The sequence below is a fragment of the Hippopotamus amphibius genome, chromosome 2 (genome assembly GCF_030028045.1).
Source record: "Hippopotamus amphibius kiboko isolate mHipAmp2 chromosome 2, mHipAmp2.hap2, whole genome shotgun sequence".
In the NCBI taxonomy this organism is placed as follows: domain Eukaryota; kingdom Metazoa; phylum Chordata; class Mammalia; order Artiodactyla; family Hippopotamidae; genus Hippopotamus; species Hippopotamus amphibius.
In genome coordinates, this window is record NC_080187.1 from 7,829,474 (window position 1) to 7,853,268 (window position 23,795).

At 52.1% G+C, this 23,795-nt stretch overlaps 2 protein-coding genes across 4 annotated transcripts; one reads left to right on the plus strand and one right to left on the minus strand.

Moving 5' to 3' along the window:
* Positions 1 to 2,829: 2,829 nt before the first annotated feature.
* COQ4 (coenzyme Q4) lies at positions 2,830 to 13,503 on the minus strand. 2 transcript variants are annotated; one of them, XM_057724107.1, is made up of 7 exons: positions 13,096 to 13,491; positions 12,881 to 13,012; positions 11,733 to 11,829; positions 11,113 to 11,215; positions 6,115 to 6,244; positions 5,396 to 5,489; positions 2,830 to 4,882 (listed from the first exon to the last, which is right to left on the minus strand). In XM_057724107.1, exons 1-7 carry the CDS (start codon positions 13,163 to 13,165, stop codon positions 4,711 to 4,713), a joined length of 798 nt encoding a protein of 265 aa, XP_057580090.1. In that variant the 5' UTR covers positions 13,166 to 13,491; the 3' UTR covers positions 2,830 to 4,710. The 2 variants fall into 2 exon arrangements, with proteins under 2 accessions (XP_057580090.1, XP_057580091.1); XM_057724108.1 differs by lacking the exons at positions 2,830 to 4,882; positions 5,396 to 5,489; positions 6,115 to 6,244; positions 11,733 to 11,829 and having other exon boundaries at positions 11,115 to 11,215; positions 13,096 to 13,503.
* A 91-nt stretch (positions 13,504 to 13,594) lies between these two features.
* TRUB2 (TruB pseudouridine synthase family member 2) lies at positions 13,595 to 23,425 on the plus strand. 2 transcript variants are annotated; one of them, XM_057724159.1, is made up of 8 exons: positions 13,595 to 13,740; positions 14,119 to 14,250; positions 15,994 to 16,068; positions 17,215 to 17,276; positions 18,756 to 18,837; positions 20,925 to 20,997; positions 21,506 to 21,642; positions 22,539 to 23,425. In XM_057724159.1, exons 1-8 carry the CDS (start codon positions 13,632 to 13,634, stop codon positions 22,862 to 22,864), a joined length of 996 nt encoding a protein of 331 aa, XP_057580142.1. In that variant the 5' UTR covers positions 13,595 to 13,631; the 3' UTR covers positions 22,865 to 23,425. The 2 variants fall into 2 exon arrangements, with proteins under 2 accessions (XP_057580142.1, XP_057580143.1); XM_057724160.1 differs by lacking the exon at positions 13,595 to 13,740 and adding an exon at positions 16,668 to 16,892 and having other exon boundaries at positions 14,188 to 14,250.
* Positions 23,426 to 23,795: the final 370 nt, after the last annotated feature.

Sequence of the window (23,795 nt, forward strand, 5' to 3'; positions counted from 1 at the left end):
TGGACACTGAAGCCTGTGTCCATGTTTCCCACGCCACCTGCGCAGCCCTGGGCCATCTAGCAGCTTCCCACCCCTGTGTCAGTCTGGGCTTCTGAACACTGGGTTCCTTGATAACCAAACATGTTGGGCATCCACGGTTGCCACTTGCCCTTAAATAGGTCCCTTAGTCCCTGAGTCCAGTTAGAGTCCCTAAAAGTGAGGAGGGTCTATTTACAGGAAATAAAAATGAAACTTTGGTCTGATAAGTACTTGGACCTATTTATTTCAGAGTACAGGGTGCGTCCTTTTGGGGGACCAAGGTGAATGAAAGCACTACCTCCCCCGTGGGTATTACACTTGGGAGGCAGTGTGGTGCAGTGGTTGTGGGCACAGGCATTGGCATCCAACAGACCTGGGTCAACTTCTCAGCTGAAATGGAGCCTTCTCAAAGTCTCCATTTCTTATACATAAAAATGAGGACAGGAACTTCCCTGGTGGTGCAGTGGTTAAGAATCCACCTGCCAATGCAGGGGACATGGGTTCGAGCCCTGGTCTGGGAAGATCCCACATGCCGTGGAGCAACTAAGCCCCTGCGCCACAACTGCTGAAGCCTGAGCGCCTAGAGGCCATGCTCCACAAGAGAAGCCACCACAATGAGAAGCCCGCACACCACAGCAGAAAGAGAAGCCGCCTCTCGCTGCAAATAGAGAAAGCCCACATGCAGCAACAAAGACCTAACACAGTCAATAAATAAATTAATTAATTAAATTTTTAAAAAATGAGGACATACTAATAGTGTTTACCGCACAGCATTGGGATGGAGAGCCACGGGGAGCATTTGAATCAGCACTGGACATTTTTATCACTGGAGCTTACAGGCTCACTGACTACAAAGCACGTACAACGTGTAGGCACGAAGATTATCCCTGATTGTATCCCCAGGGCTTAGCAAGTAACACAAGCTCAATAAATGCTTGTTGAATAAATGACAGTGAGAGTGAACTGGAGGCCCTGACTTTACCCACACCAGGATCCATAGGTATAAGCAATGATCATTGCCACATTGACTGCTGAGGTCCTACGCAAAGTGGGTGAGTGAGAATTTGGAAGAAGAGGTGGTGGTGAGCAGCCCTCCTGCTGTCCTCTACTCAGGACATAATGGGGAAGCCAAAGCAGTACCCCACCAGACGCTGGACCTGGCCTGAGGGGGAGATGCAAGCAGACGTAGAGGGAACAAGACACCCTGCCTTCAAGTTGCTTGTAGCCTCACTGGACACAGCAAGAGGGTGGGTGGAGATTAAGGTACTGGAATAGGTTGTCTGTCACCAAGCACTCATTGTACTTCTGTCAACACCCACCACGTGTTACTGTGATTTGTCTTCTTTGCTTTCCAGTCAGACACATCTGGGTTGCCCTCCCAGCCCCTGCTGTGAGACGTTGGGTGAATCTCTCCCCCTGGAGCCTCAGTCTCCTCGTTAGTAGAATGGGACTACAGTCATCACTGTCTCTGCCTGTCTCCTCCCTCGGGCTGAGCGTGGATTCAGTGAGATGATGCACGCCAGGGTTTCAGCACAGGCCTGGCACATCCAAGGCCCTCAGCTGCCACAACTGCTCAGCTCCAAGAGGCCGGGGCTGCACCCCGGCACTTGGCAAACGCTTAGAAGATCTTGATGACATGATTGAAGACTAGTGGGCTTGTGCACCAGACTATGAGGAGAGGGGATGGCCACATAGTGGGAAGAGTGATTGGAAAAGCCGTGGTGTGCTTGGCTGAGGAGGTTTATGCCGGGGCAGTGAAGAGCCACTGAGGGTTCTTAAGAAGGGCAAGCTGGGTGCTGTCATTCGTGGGACCGGCTGAACTGAGGCTGACCTCACAGTGGGCTCCTTTCCACTGACACGACCCCCATCTGCTCTGCATTATGGAACTATCGTCAGCACTTAAATCTTCAGACTTAACAGAGACTGACATTGGGACTCACTTGAGTTAAATCTCCCCAGGGGACTGAAGTAGGTGCTAACCCAATAGATATTCAGTTACATTGGGCATTAGGACCTCTGAGCTATATAAGTCCTCCCACTCTGGGTGTATGCAAAATAAATACCTCTGGCTGGTCTGTGTACACTGTGACTTCAGAGGCCTCGAAGGGCCTTCACAGTAAATGACAGCTTCCATTTCCTAAATTCTTACTTGGTGCTAAAGCATGACACTTGCACAATGGCTCTGTTGTGAGATAGATATATACTCTCTCCATTTTACAGATGAGAAAATAGAGGCTCGAAGGGGTGATGTGATTACTGCAAGGGTGTAGGCCTGGTCAGTGGCAGGGCCAGGTCTCTCTGCCTTAAGAGCCTGTGCTCCCTGTGCAGAGGGAAAGGGAGCCTCCCCTTGACTATTGGGAGAGGACCTAGGGCCTGTGTGTCCCAGGACAGGCTCCATCACACCCCAGCTGTGTGACCCTAGGGCACTACCAAACCTGAGCCCCTCACTGTGAAATGAGGTCGTTGTGGGGACCGAAGGAGATCTTGCAGGCAGGGTGCTCAGCATGGGGCTTGGCACCCATTCCTTCAGCCACAAAAGCAGGAAGCCCCTAGTGTGCGCCAGGCACTGTCCCCAACAGTGAAGGGAAAGAACAAGGTCCCTGCCCTCTGGGAGCACCGGGAACTCATAAATAAACAAGATGATTTCAGGGAGTGGCAGGCACTGCAAAGAAAGTCAGGTGATGCGAGGGCATGAGGGCGAGGGGACTGCTTCAGACAGGGTGGTCCAGGAAAGCCTCTCTAAGGTGACATTTGAGCACAGGTGTGAATGGCAAGGAGCTGACCACGTAAAGACCTAGGACATGGTGTCCCCAAAGGTGGGAAGAAGACCAACATGGTTTATTCAGATGAAGAATGAAGTTTCTGGGCAGAAGTTGGCGAGCCTCACAGGCTGTGGTAGGAACTCAGTAAGGGGTAGCTATTGCCACTGTGACTTTTCTCCCATCGTGAGCTGGAGACCAGGCTCCCTCCCCAGCTGATCCTGAGGCCCAGGGACCCATCTCTTGAGGGCTGTAAAGGCCCAGGGTCATCAGGCACCGAGTAGCTGGAGCAGGTGAGCTCACCAGCTGGGCAGAGAAGTCCATCAGAGGGTCTGACCTTCCCCCACGACCTTGGCACTGTTGACTTTTACAGACCTCAGGGTAGAGGTGCCCGGGACCCTGGGAAGCTGTGCAAACAGCTGGCGGGTCTGGAAAGGTGACCTATACTACAAAGATGGATGAGAGGTACAGGGAGCTCACCCCAACCCCCTCCTCTTTCTGCAGAAACTGGAAGAGCTCAGGACAAGGCTTCCCTCTTGAAAAGGCCACAGCTCCAACATAGGCCTCCAGCCTCCCACACTCTCCCTCTGCTGCGGGGAGCCCTGGACTGGGATGTGGTGGGTGCGAGGAAGGCCGAGGCACCCGCGCAGCAGTGCCAGACAGGTCTTCAGACGATCCCTGATTCCAGCCCCAGCTCTGCTCCTACAGCCTCAGTAAAATACAAGTAATAGTACCACCTCCATCCCTGGGTTGTTGGAAGTGTCGATGTAATAATGCATCTAGATGCCTAGGCACATGGTACAGCTATAAACTGTAGCCCTTATTACCCACAGGGAAACTGAGGCATAGGAAAACCAGCCAGGCTGTGTGGCCTGTGTTCTAGTTACTTCAGACAACTCCCTGCCCAGCTCTGGGCCTTAGCTGCCCTACCCACACAGCGAGGAGCTGGCCTCCAGAAACTCTAAAGGCTCTGCCACCTTGGGAATCTTTCTGGCTCTAAATCCCAAGACAGGGCCGCCTACTCTTCCAACAATACTTTTCACCCTGCCCGTCCCCACTTGGCTGTAACTCAAGGAAAATGCCTGGTTGCCACTCCGAAGTGACAAACCACAGCCTCACAGCTGCCTCTTCCCCCTGCAAACACGGCAAGAATAAAACAGCTCCTGCTTGGGCCCTTTCTCTGGGCATCACCTCACAAACCCCCAAGTAACCCTAGGAGGTGGTGCTGTTTCATCCTGCTTTTACTGATGATGAAACAGGCCCACAGAGGGGAAGGGACTTGCCCCAAGTCCCTCTGCTAGAAGCAGAGGAGGAGTGGGGAATTTGCATCCCAGTCTGCCCGACTTCAGACCAGAGAAGGCACAAGCAGTAGAGCTCAGGCTGGAGGGAATGTCTGCCCTTCGTGCTCGAAGGCCCAAGTCTGCCATGGTCATGGGCAGCATCGGGTGAAGGCAGGAGAAGCAGACTTGACCTGATGGGAGCTTTTATTCAGACAGCAGAGACTCGCCTCCCTTTCTGCCTCCCTCTTCTCAGGGCTTTGGAATTGGGTACAGTCCTCCCTCCAGTGAAGACCCCCAGCCTGGCACCCAGAGAACCCTGGCTGGCAGGGAGGGGTTGGGAACAGAGGTTGCGGACCTGAGCCATCCTGGCCTGAGCCTAGACGATTGATTCTCTGGGTTCAGGGATTCACACGCGGTTCTCTTTGGGCCGCTCCAGGCTCCCCTATGAGCTCCAGTGCGCTGCCTGCTCCCTCCCGAGTTGGCCCTCAAAGCCACTCAGCAGTGCTTATGATAAATTATGATTAGTGATGTCCAAGGGTCAGTGTTCAAAGCAAAGGAACAAAGGTGATGGCAAAGGAGCGCTCTGCCCCCAAGGGAAGTGAGGCTGGGGGTTGGGAGCCAGGCCAGGCCCTTCGGGCTCAGCGGCTCGGGGTCTAGTCCAGGCCCTCGACGCGCATGGGGGGCTCTGTGATGCCCAGCTCCTGCCGCAGAGCCTTCAGGGGCTGCTCCCAGCGCCGCTCGTAGTACAGGTTGAGGACACACGGGGCTCTGCGCCCATTCTGAACTGCCCATGGGATCAGCTCCGAGACCAGCACTTGCAGGCTCCTGTGGGGCAGCAGAGGAAGACAAAGACAAAACATGTAAGGTCCTGAGTGCTGGGCACGCCATGTGCCCTGCAGTGGACGTGCATTTCCTCAGTTAATCCTCACACAGCCCCAGGGAGGTAGTTACCATCCCCACTTTTCAGAAGCTCAGTGAGGTAAAGCCGTGTGCCCAAAGCCACACATTTTGAACATGCCAAAGTCCAGCTTTAAATCGAGGGCTACCTCACTCCAGAAACTAATGCCAGATTGCATCCCCCCCGGCCCTCCAGGTCCCTGACTCTACTGTTCTCATGTGGTACTGAGGCCTGGCCTAGGAGACCCCAGAGTCTTGAGACGTCTAGGCTTCATCCTGGAGCCCCTGTGCCAGGCCAGTTTCACCTCTCTGCCCAACTCTTCTCGTTCTGGCTTCCTGAGAACCACTGGGGATGCTCAGAAAGCCTGTAGGCTCTTCCTGTTTCTTGGAGCCCTGGCCCCTCTGAGCCTTCCGCCAACCCCTCACCACTTGAGAACTTACTGGGCACTGAGTCGGATGGGTCCGAAGAGTGCACTCAGGATGCACATGGGCAGGCCGGTCTGAACAGCCTCAAACCACTTCACCACGATCTCCCCTGGCAGGAAGGGTGGGGAATAGGGTGGCAGGTGAGCAGGGGCCAGGAGGAGAGGCCAGGGATGCTCAGGGCAGGACACAGGGAGGCATCTGCTCTGCTCCGATCTCTACCAGGGATCAGTGGTGCCCAGTCCTGGCCTATGCTAGGCCCTGGGGCACTTGGCTTGGGGTTGGGGAGAGGGTCCAAGAAAGAGCTGAAGGAAATAGGGCTGGGAAGGAAGCCTGGGGTCAGAATGCAGAGGACTCCAAAAGCCAGGCCGATGAGTCCAGGCCTTAGGGAATTGCTGGGGGTTTCAGAGTGCAGAGAGCTAACAACCAGAACAGGGAGGGGAGCCCTGGTGTTTGGACGCTGTTACATTGGTGTAGGAGCCATAAGAAGCAGTGGGGATGGAGGACAGGCGAGGCCTGGTGCACATGCACCAAGATGCTCAGGTAAAGCAAAAAATGAGGCACTGGGCCAGCTAATTGGTGGGTGGCTGAGACAGGTGTGCCCTGCCCTGGCCCTGCAGACAGACCCCAGAGACAGGCTGGCTGGAGCGTCCCACCCTGCTCATGCCCCACTCTGGGTACACCTAGCACCCACCCCCACCCCGGATGCACCCAGCAGCTGGCTGGCTGGCACTCACCCAGGATGTTGGTGGGCATCCCCAGCAGGGTGTGGAGCATGTCGTGCACCTCCCGGTACCGCTGGATCACGTACGCTAGCTCCTCATCGTCCACGAATCGGGTGGGTGCTCGGGTGTCTGGGGAGACCCTCTGACAACCATGAACCTCCCCTAGACCCCTTCCGGATGGTTCCCAGGGTCCAATTTACCAGCCTCTCCTTGAGTCTTAATCATGCCCACCAAATTCATACCCCACCAAAAATCTCTGGGGACTTTGTTTCTGTCCATCCCTGCTGACGGGGGAGTCCTCCGGCAGGGAATATGGTGAACTGGCGCCCCTCTGGCCTATCCCAACTCACACAGAATGTACACACCCTGTTGGAATCCAGGGCAAAGAAACCCCTGGGGGTAAGGGGAAGTGAGGGTTGCTGTTTAATGATATAGTTTCAGTTTTACAAAATGAAAAGGCTCTGGAGATTGGTTTCACAACAATGTGACTAAATACTTAACACAGTTGAACCACCCATTTAGAGATGGTTAAGATAGTAAATCTTATATATATGTGTGTGTATATATGTATTTTTAAACCACAATTGGAAATAAAATGGGAGAAAAAAAGAAGCACCCAAGGCTCCCAATTCTTCAGATGAGCTGCTCCCAGCCTAGGGTGCTCTTTCCTGCCACCCTCATCTTCACCTTGACAATGCCTACCTATCCTTTACAACCTGGCTTAAGTGTGCCCTCTGCGGGGAGGCTGTCCCTGGCCTTCAGACAGATCAGATCCATGTTATGGTCTCTTGCAGCATCCTGTACCTGTTTGTGGCATTCAACATGCTTGTACTGTGATGTTTAGTGCATGTCATTGTTAATGTCTCTTGTCTAGACCTGCACTGTCCAGTACAGCAGCCAATCACAGCAGCCACTGAGCCTTGAAACGTGACAAATTCCAACTGAGATGCGCTGTACATGTAAAACACACTGGATTTCGAAGGCTTGGTATGAAGAGAAAAATGTGAAATCTCAATAATTTTATAATATTGATTACATGTTGAAATGACATTTTAGTACACTGGATTAAACAAAATATGTTACTGAAATGAATTCCACCTGTTTCTACTTGCTGTTATTTATCTGCGAGCAGCACATTCTAAATCACCTATGTGGCCTGCACGCTACTGCTATGAACTGTGTTACAGCAGCCTGTCAGCAGCACAGGAGTGGGGCTCACTGTTCTATCTCCAGGGCCTGGATGAATAACCATCTCTTAAATGCAGGAGTGAAAAGCAAGCCCCAGGCACTTTTCTGACCCCAGGTCGGGATGGCAACTGTCCTCCTTTACCCACCCACTGCCTGAGCCTCAGCAGCATCCAGGCGGAGTAGGGACACCCTGGTCTTCCTAGTTCCAAAGCATGGCCTCAGCCTGTCCAGAGGCCAAGGGATTTGATGCCTTTATTGCTTGGGGCTGCTGGCCCAGTGCCATGGTCTGTGTCTATAATTTCATTGGGTCCCCGGTCCTAATTTCTTCTCCAGAGTTCTACCTGCTGTGTGACGCTGAAGGTGGTCAGTGGCGGCCTACATTTACTGAGTACCTACTATGTGCCAGCACTTTGCACAGTGTCATGCTGCATCCTCAAGACCACCTGGGGGTAGATACTCTTATGAGCCTCAGATACAGGTATGAAAAATAAGGCTCAGAGAGATCAGGTAACTTGCCTAAGATCACACAGCTAACTAATCAAGTGGCTGAGTCAGGATTCCAAACAAAGCCTGCTGGATTCCAAAGCCAAAAGCCTTAACATCCACTATTAATCAGCCATATAAATGCCTTGGAAGATAAACATGAGGTTTCCTTACCTCAGATAAGGAGTCTGAGGCTCAGAGGTCAAGTGATTTGCCCAGGGCTTTAAAGCTGGTAAGAAAGGCAGAATTCTAACTCTGGCTACTCTTAATTCCAGAGCCCAAGATCTTAATCTTGATGCCACAAGGACAACCACACCCCCCACCAGTCAGCCTCAGGGAAGGTGGCCTCACCTTGAACTTTGATCTGAACCTCTGCTGGGACAAAGGTGTTCCTTTACAGTTCACGGGCTGCGGGTTTCCAGGCTCTAGAAGTGTCAGAGTCTCTAGAGCTGTTATGACAACTGAGGCTGAGGCTGAGCAAGGTGCCCAGGGAGGCCCTGGCAGTCCCAGTCCCCTCCACAACAGGACTAAAGGCTCTGGGGGACTTCAGGAGAAGACTCTCCATTCCTGGGTGGCACTTGGAGCAGGTCACCCTGGTCGGTTTCCCACTGATGAAATAAATGTATATCTTGGTGAAATCTCTGGGTGATGGTATAAAATGGTCAGGGGCAACTGTTAGGAGAGTATGGGGAGCAGAGTATTTTCTCAGGGACAATAATCTCCTAAAGCAGAGGTTCTCAGCTGTCTACCAGGGGACATCTGCAATGTCTGGAGACATTTATGGTTGCTACCACTTAGCAGGGCAAGTGCCACCGGCATCTAGTGTGTAGAGGCCAGGGCTGCTGCTAAACATCTTACAGCACACGGGGCAGCCCTACAGCAAAGATTACCCAGCCCCCAAAGTCAGCAGTGCCAAGGCTGAGAAGCCCAGTTCTAGAGCAACCTTTGCTCACTCCTTCAACCTTCTCCACGTGAAGCCCTATACCAAATTATACAAGGCAAAATGCTGGCGTGATCTCGACCCCCCATAGCAATCTCTGACTCATGACTTGGGCTAGCTGATCACCGGACCCCATATCAGGGAAGGTATTCACCATATAGGACTCTGGCCTATCACCTTATGGTGCACTGACCAATCGATTAACGCCACACTCTTAGCAGGAATTTTCCTTGTCTTGGGGTTATTTATAAAAATTGGCTGCAAGCCCACGAGAGGGTCAGCTCTCTCTGGTCTGCCAGGAAGTCGTCCCGCTGTCTTTACAGTGTCCCTCACTAAACCCTGCTCTTTGTTCTCAATAAACTCACTGTCTTCTGAAATGCTTTGTGTCTGGAAATTCTTTTCCAACCTGCTCTTGGACCATGACACTCCAGCCTGGCTGGCTCCTGCAGCTGGACTGGATAGCCACTTGACAGAGGTGCTTTGATAGGATGTGTACGTGTTGAGGGGCAGGGAGGGATAGCGACAGGGAAGGTGCCCTGCTGTATCCTAAGGTTCTTCTATAAATTAAATCATGACACTATCCTGCTTGAAACCTCAGTGGTTTCCTATCGCTTCTATTACAAAATAAAGACTCTGTCTCTAAGCAGATAGGGTAGGGCATCCCTGGAGAAAGAGAACCAGGCATGGCATTCTTGACATTAGAGAAGCCATGTTGGCCTAAGCCATTTTGTGATTGAAGCCTAGACACAATGCTTGCCCTTGAACCGGTCTTGGTAATTAATGATCTTAAAGGAATAAAAGAATGCAGGAATAGAGGAAAACCAGTCAAGAGACAATAGTTCAGTGATAAAAGAGTCCTAGTTCCTCCTCAAAGAATATACATAACAAGCTGATATGTATCTTTAAGCTTTTCTGTAGGAACTAAGGCCCCCACCCACGCGGAGGATGGTAACTACACGCTAAGATCCCAGATGAGTCAGAACCTAAGAAATGGTGATGTTGACCTTTTCTGACCCTCTTGACTTCAATCAACTAAGACTTGGACTCTGTAGACCTTTGCCCCCATTCTATGCTGAATTCTCCTCTGCTCAAGCCCCTTTATGAATATGCATATACCCTTAGCTTAAAACTTCCCCAATTTTGCTGTTACAGACATTGCTTTGGGAAAGATTCCTGGTGTTCGCCTTACTTGCTGCAAGTAATAAATCCTTCTTTCCCCTGATCTTTGGCTCGGCTGTATCTTTTGACTCAACACCCACCAAGAGTTGAACCCGGTTTCTGGGTAGCACCTCCTGAAGCAGGCAGGGCCTGGCTGGGCTGGGCTGACCTCCCAGCCCACTGGCTGCCTCCCCTCAACTCACTCCTCTAAGGGCACACTGGCCACATTGGTCAGTCTTCCTTTTTCTAAATGCCCAGAGCCTCGCACTTGCCAGTTCCTCTGCTTGGAATGCTCTCCTCCATCTCTCCTCAGAACCGGCTCCTCCTCATCTTCCAAGTCTCCTCAGCAGGGCCTCCTGTGACCACCTGTTAGAAGTGGCCACATGCCACCCCCACCCCGCCCCTGTCCTCTATCACATGACAGTTGTCCTCACAGCACCACCTGTTAGAACAGAAGCCCCACGAGGGCAGGCTCTTTGCTGGTTTAATTCACTGTATCCCAGTTGAAGAGGACAGTGTCTGGTATGTTCTAAGTACTAAATAAATATTTTGCCTGAATTTTTATATGAAGATTTTCTTCTTTTACTGCTTTGCAGTCTACCTCCCCACCTAGAATATGAGCTCCATGAGGGCAGGACCTTGTCTGTCTAGTTTGCCACTGTGTCCCCAGCACCTGAAACAATGGATAGCACATGGCTGATTCTGAACAAATGAATAAGTTCCTCAAGTAGCTGGGACTCCACCCCCAGTCTCTGTCCTCTCTGCCTGAGGTTGGAGAGTGCCACAACTTGTCACATGCAGGGAAAACACTGTCTGTAGAACAGGGGACACAAGGCGGCAGTTGAGAACGTAATCTGGGTTTGAATACCGCCTTCACTAATACTGGCTTGTGAAATCAGCAAGTTGTGTAACTGCTCTGGGCCTGAGTTTCCTCATCTATTAAAAGCAGCTGATAATAGAACATACTTGGCAGAGTTGTTGGGAGGACTCAGCGAGATCATGCATGAGCCTGGCATCTGGCACGCAGGAAGAGGTTAATCAGTGCTTGCCAGTATAAGCCGAGCAATGTTGCCGGCCCGCTTGTCTGTACCATAGAGAACGACAAAGCCTTGGCACAAAAGACTGTAAGGCACTGCTGCTCGTGGTGGTAGCTCAGGGTCCTCCCTCCTCAGGACGTTACTGCCGTGCCACTCCTCTGCCCTCCCTGGTGACTGCCAAATGCATGGGAGCTGGAAACTCACATTCACATCCAGGAATCGGAGATACTCGCAGCCAAGGGAGCCCTCCGGCAGACTCCGGAGCTTGCCCATGTCGAGGGTGGACAGCGAGATCCGGGGACGCTCCCTGTGAGGCAGAAGGCAGGACGCAGGTGTTGGGAAGGCACCAGCAAAGGCAGGTGGAAGGTCCAGCTAGGTCAAGGGTGTGAGAGGTAAAGCAGCAGAGAACAGCAATGGGGCCACAAGTCCTAACAGAGCACCTATTACTGGCCAGGCGGGTGGCAGGCACTGAGGAGACTACCACTAGCTAAATCCGTGGTTCCTGCCATAGGGAAACAGGCCTCAGAAGTGATCAGGGTATTCACAAAGGGCACTGCAGGGAACGGCAGCACATTTTACGGGACCTTAGTGAAGGTGCAAGAGCCCTGTTGCTGGAACTGGGCTGAGGCCTCCACACTGCAATACCCAGGGCCCATCAGAGTGTCTATGTGAATGGCACCCATAGGGCTGGGCAGTGCCCACCCTGTGCAACCATCCATGGCCAGGGTATCAAACAGAGCTCCCTAGAGGAACATAATGTGATTCCAGAGAGATCAGAATCCCCAAAGAATGCCCTCAATCCCCCAGACAGAGCTGGGACCTACTGCAGGATCTGGGCACCCTCTGGATCCCTCCTCATCTGGTCCCTGAGGACCTTCAGGGTACGGCGTCCTGTGGTCTCCCCTAGAACTGCAACCATGTCTGAAAGGAAAGAAATGGGGACAAATGGAGGATATGATCTTAGGTAAGTTACCGGACCTAGTCTGAGCCTTAATTTCCTACATGATAAAACAGGATATTAACCTTTTAACTATGAAGATTCAAGTTAAACACTTAGTGAATCACCTGGCATGCAGTAAAAGCTCAATGTATCTACAGTTTTTTGTTAAAGCTATTAGTCTAATGGGGTGGCTCTGGTTAGCACAGTGCTCTAAGACCTTAGAAATCACTTTCACAGCCATCATCATGACAGAATATCCTGTCTCCGTGGATGGGTATAGGCTTTGGTATAAGAGAGCGCTGTGTCTGAGGACCGGTGCCATCACTATCTAGGTGACTGTATGCAAACTGCTTCACATTTCCACCCCTCAGGGTCCTAATTCATAAAGTACAGGTAATACCTTTCTTATAGGGTTAATGCGAAAATCAAGAACATCACACATATAAAACACTTAGCATAGGAACCAAGCAAAATAAGGGCTCAGTGAGCAGTTAGCACTATCGTTTTTACCAGAAGGCGTAATAGTACTTTCCAGACTTAAGAATTCTGGAGGGGATGAGAAAAGTACTGTAGGATCCCAGAACGCTCCATTAAAACATACAGCAAACATTTATCGAGCATTTATTACGTGTCATGCACTATTTAAAATGCCAATGGGATGTTATAATTTGATGGGCGCTCGTAAATCATCTAGTCCAGAGGTTCTCAGTGTGGCGGGATGACAGAATCTCCAGGGAAGCAGTTTAAAAAGGCAGAAGCTCAGATTCCACGCCCCTTCCTCCCTTCCCTCCCCACTCCCCGCAGATTCGAATTGAGTAAGTTTAGGGTGGGACCCAGGGATCTGCATTTTTATCAATGTTGCGGGTGATTACGAGGTGCAGCCAGGTTTGGGTACCCTGGCCTAGTCTAGTCTCCAGTTACTCAAAGCAAACGTAGGCTTTGGCAGTGGACGGGACCTCCCCGGGCTTTCAAAGCAAGGGCGCGCCGGGACCCCTAGCTGCCCCAAGAAAGCGCCGGCGCGGGCTGCCTTACCGTGGCGATACGGGTCACAGAGTGCCATGCCCGCAGAGCCAGCGGCCAGCAGCGCCTTCTGCAGCGGCGAGGTGCGGATGTGTTCGGGATAAAGCAAGCCGGCGCCATGGCTCGTGGCTCGGAGGGGCACATCTACGGGGCAAGAAAAAAGCCGAGGTCAAAGGAGCGGAGCGGGGGAAGGCCCCCAAGCACTCCTTCCCGCCCCCGCCACTTGCCTGCAGCAGGCCCTGGTCGGCCTTGGAAGGCACGGACCGGGCGCAGGACCCCGCGCAGCAGCGTCGCCATGGCAGCGGGCACTGTAGGATGTCCCTGGGAGGATGGGCGGGGCAAGGCCGACTCCCCAAACTTCTCCGGCGACGGCGCGCGGGAGAAGTCAAAAGGTCTCGATCCCTACTGCGGTGAGGAGGGCATTTTGCGGGGAAAGATAGCACGGACAGGAAAGGTCTCTATCGCTTAGTACGAGGAGACCCAGGCAACCTGTTTACCACCTACTTCCACGGATATAAAATTCTCCCCATTTCACCTAACCCCAAAAAGGGTCTCCAAGTAAGCCCCGCTAGCTTTGGGGGTTCAGCTCCGGACCCTACTTCTTTCTCCGCAGCACGTTTTCTCCGAGGACAATAAGCAACGAACCTCTTCCGGCTATGAAACATGGCGGCGCCCAATGGAAGGGGCTCATTTGGGGGCGGGGCCATGGGGCACTTCCTTCCGGGATCCGCTGTTTGGCGAGCCCGGGCGGCTGGCTTCGGGCATGGCGTCTGCCGGCCTGGGGCGGCTGCATGGGCTCTTCGCCGTCTACAAGCCTCCGGGGCTAAAATGGAAGCATCTGCGGGATACCGTGGAGCTGCAGCTTTTGAAAGGTGAGTGCCTCGAGTGAGACCCACCCTCCCGCTCCCGTTTTCCCGGGAGTCTATCTCCGTTTCTGATCCTTGCTGCAAAATAAAGTCATGTGACCTAGTCTGGGCAGAGCGGTTTCTTAATCCACGGTTCTGCACACTCCTCGCTTTCCCCTGTGATCAAATGGGTAAACTGACTCAGTATTGTCCGTTGTCATAAATAGTTAATAAGTAGTAAAGTGAGGATTTGAACTCGAGTCTGTTTCTTAACTTCTGCTGTTCTTTACACCATGGGCTTTCATCTGTTTTCTACATCTCCACACTTACCTGTCCCGCGCCCCCTCCCCCTCCGGAGGTGTTCAGACAGAGTCGACAAGATGTTCTTTACTTGTGTGTGCTCAGGTCTCAATGCTGGGAAGCGTCCTGCCCCTGAACAGCGTGTTCGCTTCCTGCTGGGCCCCGTGGAAGGCAGCCAAGAGAAGGAGCTGACCCTCACAGCCACCAGTGTGCCCACCCTCATCGACCATCCGCTGGGTAAAGCACATTCATAAAGGGGCCTGGGTGTCACTTCCCAGCAAGTGCCTGCCCAGAGTCAGTGTCCTAGCTGGTGCTCAGATTCCTTCTGTCCCAAACCAGTGTAGTGCCACGGTGGGGATGAAATATTTGACCAGAGGTTGGCAAAAATTTCTGGAAAGGGCCAGATAGTCAGTATTTTAGACTTTGCAGGCTCACTTCTGCCATTGTAGTGCGGAAGCAGCAGCAGCTATAGACAGTAGGGAGAGCAATGAGCCTGGATGTGTTCCAGTGAAACTTTACTGGTGGATGCTGACATTTGAATTTCATATAATTTGTTGAAAAATGTAAAAACTATTAAAACAGGCCTGAGGATTTGACCTGTGGACTGTAGTTTGCTGGCCCCTTTATTATTCTGGGATTTCAGCTAGCAATTGAGACCCTCAGGTAGGAGTCCTAAGGAGGGAGTTGTGGGATCCTGCAGAAAAAGGGACTTTTTTTTTTTTTTTTAATTTATTTTACTGAAGTATAGTTGATTTACAATGTTGTGTTAGTTTCTGGTATACAGCAAAGTGATTCAGATATACATATATGCACATTCTTTCTCATATTCTTTTCCGTTATGGTTTATCACAGGATGTTGACTATAGTTCCCTGTGGTACACAATAGGACCTTGTTGTTTACCATTCTGTATGTAATAGTTTGCATCTGCTAATCCCAAACTCCCAATCCAAGCTTCCCCTACTCCCCCTCGGCAACCGCAAGTGTGTTCTTTATGTCTGTGAAGAGTGACTTTCTATAGTCAGCAAAGTTGCCCAACAGTGAAACTAGTTCTGATAATGAGCCCCCGTCATTAGATGTGATTAAGGCATATGTTGGGGAGGCTATAGGAAGGCTAAGGAGCTTGACCAGAAACCTCTAAAACCCCTTGGACAGAAATAATCAGCGAGTCTACAGTATAACAGCAGTAACAGGTATGATGTGTTGAGGACCTACTCTGTACTGGGTACTGTGTTAAGCTTTCCCAGATACCATCCCACTGAATCCTGTGAGGTGGGTCCTATTCCCATTTCACAAATGAGGAAACTGATGCTCAGTGTTGACTAATGTTTAGTCCTGTAGCCTGGATTCAGTAGGCCCTTAAGCACCCCGCACCATTCTCCTAGGTTCCTCTTGATCTACAGAAGTGTAAAAGCATCTAGCGCCTTCCTGCATTCATTCTTTTTTTTTTTTTATTTTTTTTTACAGCTTTCTGGAGGTATAACTGATATACAAAAAAACTCTACATACTTAACGTATACTAATTTGATGGATCATTCATTCTTTGGGGAAATGGGTTATTTCCCGAGCAGTCAGTGGGTTCTGGGCTCTGGGGGCACAAATGTGAATACACAGACCCAGGCCCTGCCCTGAGGAGCTCACAGCCTCCGTATTTGCCCTGGAAGAATGTCCAGGACTCTCCTTCTACAGGAGCTGGATAGGGAATCCTCCCAGTCTTGATTCCAGTCCACTCGCAGCCTCTCACTGGGGGAGTGGTGATGGGCAGACTTAACAGGCCTCTTGGGTTGCCCTTTCTCTGGGCCCATGAAACTAAAGAAGTAGTTTTTGGCCTCAGATTCCATGGTGGGGAAGCCTGAAAGTCCAACCTGAGGCTGGTTGGGACTTCATGAGGCTGCAGTCTAAGAATGAGGTCACTATGCAGCCCAAAGCCATCCTGGAGGCTGGATTCGTTGAGGAAGAGGACCTTGTTTGTTTCTTTCCAGTACGCGGACCAGCATTCACCAGCCTGAAGGTTGGCGTGGGACACCGACTGGATGCCCAGGCATCTGGGGTGCTTGGTAGGTGGTGTGGTGAGCCCGGGGTGCAGTGGTAGAGGCTTGGGGGAGGATCAGGGAGCTTCGAGCAGCCCAGCCCACTTCTAATCTGACAGCCACTTCCCCCTACTGCCTTCCTCCCCTGATTCCTGCCAGTCTGGTCCTCTGGGGAGATGACTGGTAGAAAGGGGGAAGTCACGATCGCCCACATTTATCAAGTGATTCCTGCCCATGACATGTGGTTTGAAACCCTTTGTGCACATGCATTCACCATAACAACCTTATTTGGCAGATACCATATGATTTTAGGACGAAAGTAAGGCTCCAGGAGCATAGGTAACTTGTGCTGGGTCACGTGGCTAGTGAATGTCTCTGGACCGGAGAGGGAAAACCATCATCGCTTGCGTGGGGTAGCCAAGCGCGTGACCCTGGCTCCGCTGGCCAGTCTCTGGATGTCGCTGGAGCTGGACACACAAAGCCCTGAGTCATGAGCCATCTGTGTCCCCAGGGTCAGGCAGTGGCCACATCCTCCATGCACAACAGTCACAGCAGCTTGTCTTGCTTCCTGGGACCCAGGCCGGCGGACGTGATCTCATGCCGCTCTCCCCATTCTCTCTCTCCAGGAGTGAATGGAGGGTCATTCTTTCCTTCAGCCAGAGGGAGAAACAGACCCAGGGAAAGGCAGGGAGTGGCCACAATGCCCCCGTTGATTTGCCGACTGCTTCCTTCCGGTGCATTGCCCCGATCACCACAACACCCACAGGGAGCAGACAGTATTTTTATCCCCGTTTTCCTGATGGGGATCTGAGACCCAGGGAGCTTCAAGGACATGCTTAGAGCCACCCCAGGTGTGAGTGCAGATGTGTGTGAGGGGCCAGTGGTCTCTTACTTTTGAGTGCATTGGGACCCCTGGGGAGCTTGCCAAGGATCCTAGGCCCCCTCCCCAACATGAGTGACAGTCAGTATATATGAGTGGGCCCCAGAAATCTGCATTTTCATATGTGCACAGAGGAGCTCATTTGCTTCCTGTAGAAGAAGCTTTCTTGCCCCCTTGCTGGCTTCCACAGCACTGGAAGTGGGAGTATTCTGCTGGAGGGGGTGGCAGTTGGAGGACCTGGGGAACAGGAAGGTGGGGGAGCCAGGTGTGAGGTCAGGCTGGGTGCCTTTCAGTGCTCGGCGTGGGACACGGACGCAGGCTCCTCACCGACATGTACAACGCTCACCTCACCAAGGTACGGGGCTGGGGACGGGCTGCTTATCCCTCGGCCCTTTCCCTGGGGGTCACTGGTAGGATTCTGAAGCAGAGAGTATTCCATGGGGAATACACAGCCTATCAGCAAGCATTTTTTTGGGGTCGTGTGCCCAGGGAGACTGTAACAAGAACATCATAATGACAGTTGGCTTTATCACGTGCTGGCTGCTCTGTACTGAGCATTGTGGACTCTCTTGTGGATGTCTTACAGCGTCCCTGTATAATGGGATCTATTTATTGTTAACCCATTTTACAGATGAGAGAGTGAGGCTCAGAGAGGAGATGGTGCTTGCTCAGGGTCACACAGCCTTTAAGGAACAGAGCTGGGATTTGAACCTGGTTCTCTCTGACACCAGAGCCTGAGCGTGACAGCACTGCATTCTCTTCCCTAGACTGGGAGGTGGACACCGCCATCTTGGCATCAGGGAGCTGGCATCCATGCTGGGCCATGGGGCCTGGCGTCGTGAGCATGTGCAGAGATGCCACGTTAGAAGACCTGTGTTTCTAGTGGTTAAGAGCACAGATTCTGGAGCCAAGTAGCTTCACTTCAGAACCCAGCTTGCACCACTCTGCCAGCTCTGTGTCCTTGCGTGGATTACTTAGTATCTGTGTCCTCCACTTCCTCATATTTGAAAGTGGTGTGATCCTAGTACCTCCTCTGTAGGGTTATTTTGAAGATTTAATTAGTGACCACGTGTAACGCGCTCAGCACAGCCACTGGCCCGTGGTGGATGCTCTGTCAATGTCACTGTTGTTGTCCTCTCTATCTGTCATTACTCTAATTTGAGGCAGAGGCAGGTAGCTGCACAGATGATATGTTATTTTTTTAATTAATTAGTTTATTGGCTGTGTTGCATCTTTGCTATGCACGGGCTTTCTGTAGTTGTGAAGAGCGGGGGCTACTCTTTATTGCAGTGTGTGGGCTTCTCATTGCAGTGACTTCTCTTGTTGTGGGGCACAAGCTCTAGGTGCTTGGGCTTCAGTAGTTGCAGCACGAGGGCTCAGTAGTTGTGGCGCACAGGCTTAGTGGCATGTGAGATCTTCCCAGACCAGGGATTGAACCCCTGTCCCCCAGCATTGGCAGGCAGATTCTCAACCACTGTGCCACCAGGAAGTCCCTGCACAGACGATATTTGGAGGGCAGAAAGAAGCCGACAGCATCCTAGGAGGGGCCAGCATGATAAATTGTCAGCTGGGCGGAAGTGGAGAGGCGTGGAGGCCGGGGGTGGTCACAGGGTGGCTCTGGGCACCCTCTGCAGGCTGCCTGTGCATGTTGTCTTAGGAAAGTCTGGTGTCCTTCCCCGGGGGCAGCTTGGCATGGGCTGAGGGCCTGAGCTCCCTGAGGGCCCCCCAGCCTCAGTCTGGCACCTCGGGGGCCTGAGCTTCTGGGCCACACTTCCCTCCTTGGCACCGAGGCTTAGAGCCAAGAGGTTGACCATACCTTCCCCTGTCCTTGAAGGATTACACAGTACGCGGCCTCCTGGGCAAAGCCACAGATGACTTCTGTGAGGATGGGCGGCTGGTGGAGAAGACGACATATGGTGAGAGCCCTTGGGAGTCCAGCACGGGCCGGAGGGGTGGTCGAGGCTGCCTCTTCATTTGCTTCCTTTGATTCCTCACCCCGATGTGGGCTGTGAGGGCCCCCTGTCAGTTATGCTCAGACACACCAAGCCAGGGCTGGCTCTTGGGGGTGTGGACATGTGACTCTGACTTCCGGGAATGCCCTGTGCTCCCCTGTGCTTTCTCACCTGGCTTAAATATCACCTCCCAGGGAAGCTTCTCTAGCCCCCAGGCTTGGACTGCATGTACTGTCAGAAAAGTAATCAAGTCTCCCCACCAGAATGTCACCCACGAGAGAAGGAACTGAGTAGTTCCACTCCTGTGGTCACACACAGTGCAGGGCTTGGGTCACGGGAGATGCTAGATGGATGGATGGGTGGGTGGCTGGATGGCTGGCTTATTCATTTCTCACTCTTCCCGTGTTCTTAGACCTCCTATACAATCTGTTGCATTTGCTTATTTGATGTTTTTGAGCACCAAACACGTGTCAGGCGCTGGGGGTGGGGGGCATATGGGATCCCCAATCTTAGTGACCTTTCAGTCTAGCAGGGAGAGCAGACACACACCTCTGCATCTTCTGGAGAAGATTAAAAACATGTGGCAAAGCAACGCTATATATTTGTACGTGTAGGTGTGTATTAACATCCAAAAAATGTCTAACGACAACTCCCAAGTTGATGTTTTGAGGAGGAAGGAAGCCAGAATCTGGAGGAAGGGAGATGTTTATGGGTGTTGATTTAAATGTCTTGAAGAAGATTCTTGTATCAATTATATGATTAAAAAATAACGTAGTGGGGCTTCCTAGGTGGCGCAGTGGTTAAGAATCCACCTGCCAATGCAGGGGACACAGGTTCGATCCCTGCTCCAGGAGGATCCCACATGCCGCAGAGCAACTAAGCCTGTGCGCCACAACTATTGAGCCTGCGCTTTAGAGCCTGTGAGCCACAACTGTTGAGCCCATGTGCTGCAACTACTGAAGCCCATGCGTCTAGAGCCCACGCTCTGCAACAAGAGAAGCCACGGCAATGAGGAGCCCATGCCCTGCAACTAAAGAAAGCCCGCGCACAGCAAAAAAGACCCAACACAGCCAATTAAATAAATAAATAAATAAATAAATAAATAAATTTATATTAAAAAAAATAACGTAGGGAATTCCATGGCGGTCCAGAGGTTAGGACTCTGTACTCTCACTGCCGGTGCCAGGGTTCAGTCCCTGCTCAGGGAACTAAGATCCCACAAGCTTCACAGTGTGGCCAAAAAATTAAAAAAAAAAAAATGTAAACACTAAAGAAAACTAAGTGCTGGGAAAGAGATTCAGGTGCAGAGCGGCAGGAGCCAGGAGGAAGAAGTCACGTACTCCAAGAGGGGCATCCTGGAGGAGGTGGCATTTGAGCTGGGCTATAAATCAGTGGGAGGAGGCAGCAGCAGGTGCCTCCAGATTAGACAACAGCATAAATGAAACCAGACAGAAGGGATGAGAGGCCCAGGCCCTTCCCAGCTGGCGTGCCTTTAGTCACCACACCTGCTCCCAGCGCTCTGGCTTGTGGAGTCAGAAGTTGGCAGCTGGCCTGCAGGCTCGGCCTCCCCGCAGTCTGTGAGCATCCCCAGGCTTTGCTGCTGCCCCACAGTCACTTGGTGGGACCCGCAGGCACAGCCACTCCCACTTCTCGCCCCCCGTTTTTGCATTTGGACAGATGGCACCCTCCCTCCCAGGGTCCCTGGCTTGAAAAACCCCAGACTGGGGCTCCTGGGACGTGGCTTAGAATATGGGGCAAGTCACATGACACCTTTGAGCCTCATTTCCAGGAGAAAGTGTTCTTAACCTGGCGTGTGTGAGCCGCTTGAAAATGTCCTCAAAATGTTCATGTGTGTCTTTCTGAGAAGAGGGTCTAGAGCTTTCCTAAAATTCTCAGAGGACTCTCAACCCCCTAAATGGAAACCCTGGGACCAGAGGATGCTCTGGGATCCCCTCTGGCTTCCAGGGATGGGGCTGGTTTGTGGGAAGGGAATTTGCCAGTTTCCCTCCTCAGCAGGCACCTGTGTGCTGACCATCCCATGGCTTTTCCAGACCACGTGACCAGAGAGAAGCTGGACCGAATCCTGGCCCTGATCCAAGGTTCCCATCAGAAGGCTCTGGTGTTGTAAGTGAGGCCCGACCCACACCTTCCTGAAAGAGGGCCCTTGGGGAAGTGCTGGAAGGGCAAAAAGTTGCCCACAGGGCCCACTGTAGGCTCGGCCCACCCTGGGGCAAATTCCAAAACCAGACACAAGCCCCCATTCCTTTCACAGCACGTGGAGGTGTTTCTTTGTGCCTGGTCTTGGGCCAGCCTCTGGGGAGACCAGAGGGACAAGAGACCCCAGCTGGCCTAATAGGGAGTTGACAAGCTAATGGAGAGGAAAGCCAGGGGTCTGCACCATCATGGAACAGAGCCAGGGGCAGGAGTGGTTAGCACAGGTATGACTGCTGAAGCCAAGGCGAGTGCACAGAGTGGGGCAGAGCCTGCAGTTAGGAATTGGAGGGGACAGAGAAAGGCTGCTGCAAAGGTGGTGAGAGGGGCAGGGAAGGTGGAAAGCAAATGAAGAGCTTCAGGAAAGGCATGAGTGGGGCAGGGCCGTCAGCCGCCCACTGTGGCCCCTCCTGATCCCCAGGTACTCCAACCTTGATCTGCAGACCCAGGAGGCCTATGAGATGGCCGTGAGCAGTGTGATCCGGCCCATGAACAAGTCCCCGATGCTGATAACTGGCATCCGATGCCTCCAGTTTGCGCCTCCAGAATTCCTCTTAGGTAAGTTGCTCCAGGAAGTTGGGATTAGTGCTATGGGGCTCCTGGGTTTGGGTAGTCACTGTGGAAGGCCCTTGCAGAGGCCAGCACGTGTGAGCCCTGATCTCTGCTGGCCAAGGCACCAGGGGCTGACTCCCTGCCCAGCCTAACGCTGGACTTGGCCAATCACACAGCACCCAGAACAAATGCTGTCCTATCTACTGCCAAGTCCCCCTTTGAAGCCAGACCTTAACAAGCAGAGGTTGTGTTTTGGCTCGTTTCCAGAGACACCCAGTGTTTCAAGTCATTGTGGGGCATCAGACACCACTCTTTCCCTTCAGGGTCCCACCCAGCTCAGCAACACCCCCACCACTTCTTTCTTCATTTATCGTGTTAATGAGGCTTCCTTTTCTTGAGTGCCGACCAAGACTCCTGATGCTAAGTGCCTTATAGAAATTATCTCATAGATTCTTCACAACTACTTATTTTACAGACGAGCAGACCAAGTCTTAGAGCAGCACTTTGCAAACTTTAACCTGCCCACAGTCACCTGGGGCTCTTCTTTTTTGGCCGCACTGTGTGGCTTGCGGGATCTCAGTTCCCCGACCAGGGATCGAACCCGGGCCCTGGCAGTGAAAGCGCCGAGTCCTAACCACTGGACCACCAGGGAAGTCCCAACCTGGGGTTCTTCTTAAAAGGCAAATTCTTAACTCAGCTGGTCTGTGTGGGGCCTGAGAATCTGCATGTCTAACAAACTCTCAGGGCTGGCTCTGGGCTACACTTTGAAGAGCAGAGCCCTAGAGAAGTAAGGTGTCTTGCTAAGGTTACATAGCCAGGAGGTCTGGGGGGGTGTGGCTCTAGATCAGTGGACACCAGAGGCTGTGCTCCTGACCGCCGGTTCTGTCGTGTGTCCCCGGCAGAGGTGCAGTGCATGCATGAGACGCAGAAGCAGCTGCGAAGGCTGGTGCACGAGATTGGCCTGGAGCTGAAGAGCACCGCTGTCTGCACCCAGGTGCGGCGCACGCGCGACGGCTTCTTCACCCTGGACGGTGCCCTCCTGAGGACCCAGTGGGACCTACCCAGCATCCAGGCCGCCATCCAGGCCGCCGCGCCTCGGGTAGCAGCAGAGCTGGAGAAGAGCTTGAGGCCGGGGCTGGGCACCCAGCAGCTCCCTGGTCCAGGACGGTCCTGGGACTCCAGGGGGCCAAGCTCTGCCTTGGGCCTGGAGACCCGTGCGGGGCATTGAAAGGCCAGGCAGCTGGTGGAGCAGCGAGTATATAAAGACAAGAATTGTTCATGAGCTGGAACTGGTGATTATGCAGAACGTGAGGTGGGGAGAGCTTTTTCACACGTGACAGAAAACCCTGAAGCAGTAAGAGAAAAGATCAACGGAGTTCCCTGGCAGTCCAGTGGTTAGGACTCTGCACTTTCACGGTTGTGGCCCTGGGTTCAATCCCTGGTCTCAGAACTAAGATCCTGAAAACTGTGTGGGGCGGCCAAAAAAAATTTTTTTTAATAAATAAGTTAAAATAAAATAAATAAAATAAAAATTAAAAAATAAAATAGATTAAATAAATAAAAAAAAATACTCCTGCCCTAACCAACAAGGACCTACTGTACAGCACAGAGAACTATATTCAATATTTTATAATAACCTATAAGGGAAAAGAATCTGAAAAAGCATGTGTGTGTGTGTGTGTGTGTCACTGAATCACTTTCCTGTATACCTGAAACTAACAACACTGTAAATCAACTATATTTTAATAAATAAACACTCCTGTGATTCAGCAGGAACAGTTCTAGGAATCTATGTTCCAGCGTAGGTTGCAGAAATTTATAGGTACATAGATGTTGATGGCTGCATTATAACAGCACCCAGCAGGAAATGTGATTACCATCCATCAGTAAGGGACTGGTGAAAGAAATCCGGCATGGGCAGCGTCAGAAGTCTCTGTGCTCTTGGTTTTAGACACCTTGGCCTCGTGTACTTTTCTTCGGCACGATTGCCTTTCAACCTCTCCATGTGGGTATTTCCCACTCAGAGGACTTGGGTTAGCAGCAGCAGGTCGGCCTCTGGCCAGGGCTCCAGTCTGGGCCCTGCGGGGAAGCACTACACGTCCCTTGTCGCTGCGGTCACCCTGGGAGAGGGGGCTCCGCCAGCCAGCCTCCCTCACCTT

What these genes read in the sequence shown, in the direction of transcription:
- COQ4 (XM_057724107.1), bottom strand. Translation starts at nt 13,165, where the DNA reads ATGGCGACGCTGCTGCGCGGGGTCCTGCGCCCGGTCCGTGCCTTCCAA. An exon ending in GATGCCCACCAACATCCTGG is followed by an intron (nt 5,490 to 6,114) that starts GTGAGTGCCAGC and finishes CCTTCCTGCCAG; the next exon opens with GGGAGATCGTGGTGAAGTGG. An exon ending in CCCATCCGACTCAGTGCCCA is followed by an intron (nt 4,883 to 5,395) that starts GTAAGTTCTCAA and finishes GCTGCCCCACAG; the next exon opens with GAGCCTGCAAGTGCTGGTCT.
- TRUB2 (XM_057724159.1), top strand. Translation starts at nt 13,632, where the DNA reads ATGGCGTCTGCCGGCCTGGGGCGGCTGCATGGGCTCTTCGCCGTCTAC. An exon ending in ACAACGCTCACCTCACCAAG is followed by an intron (nt 17,277 to 18,755) that starts GTACGGGGCTGG and finishes CTGTCCTTGAAG; the next exon opens with GATTACACAGTACGCGGCCT. An exon ending in CATCAGAAGGCTCTGGTGTT is followed by an intron (nt 20,998 to 21,505) that starts GTAAGTGAGGCC and finishes CCTGATCCCCAG; the next exon opens with GTACTCCAACCTTGATCTGC.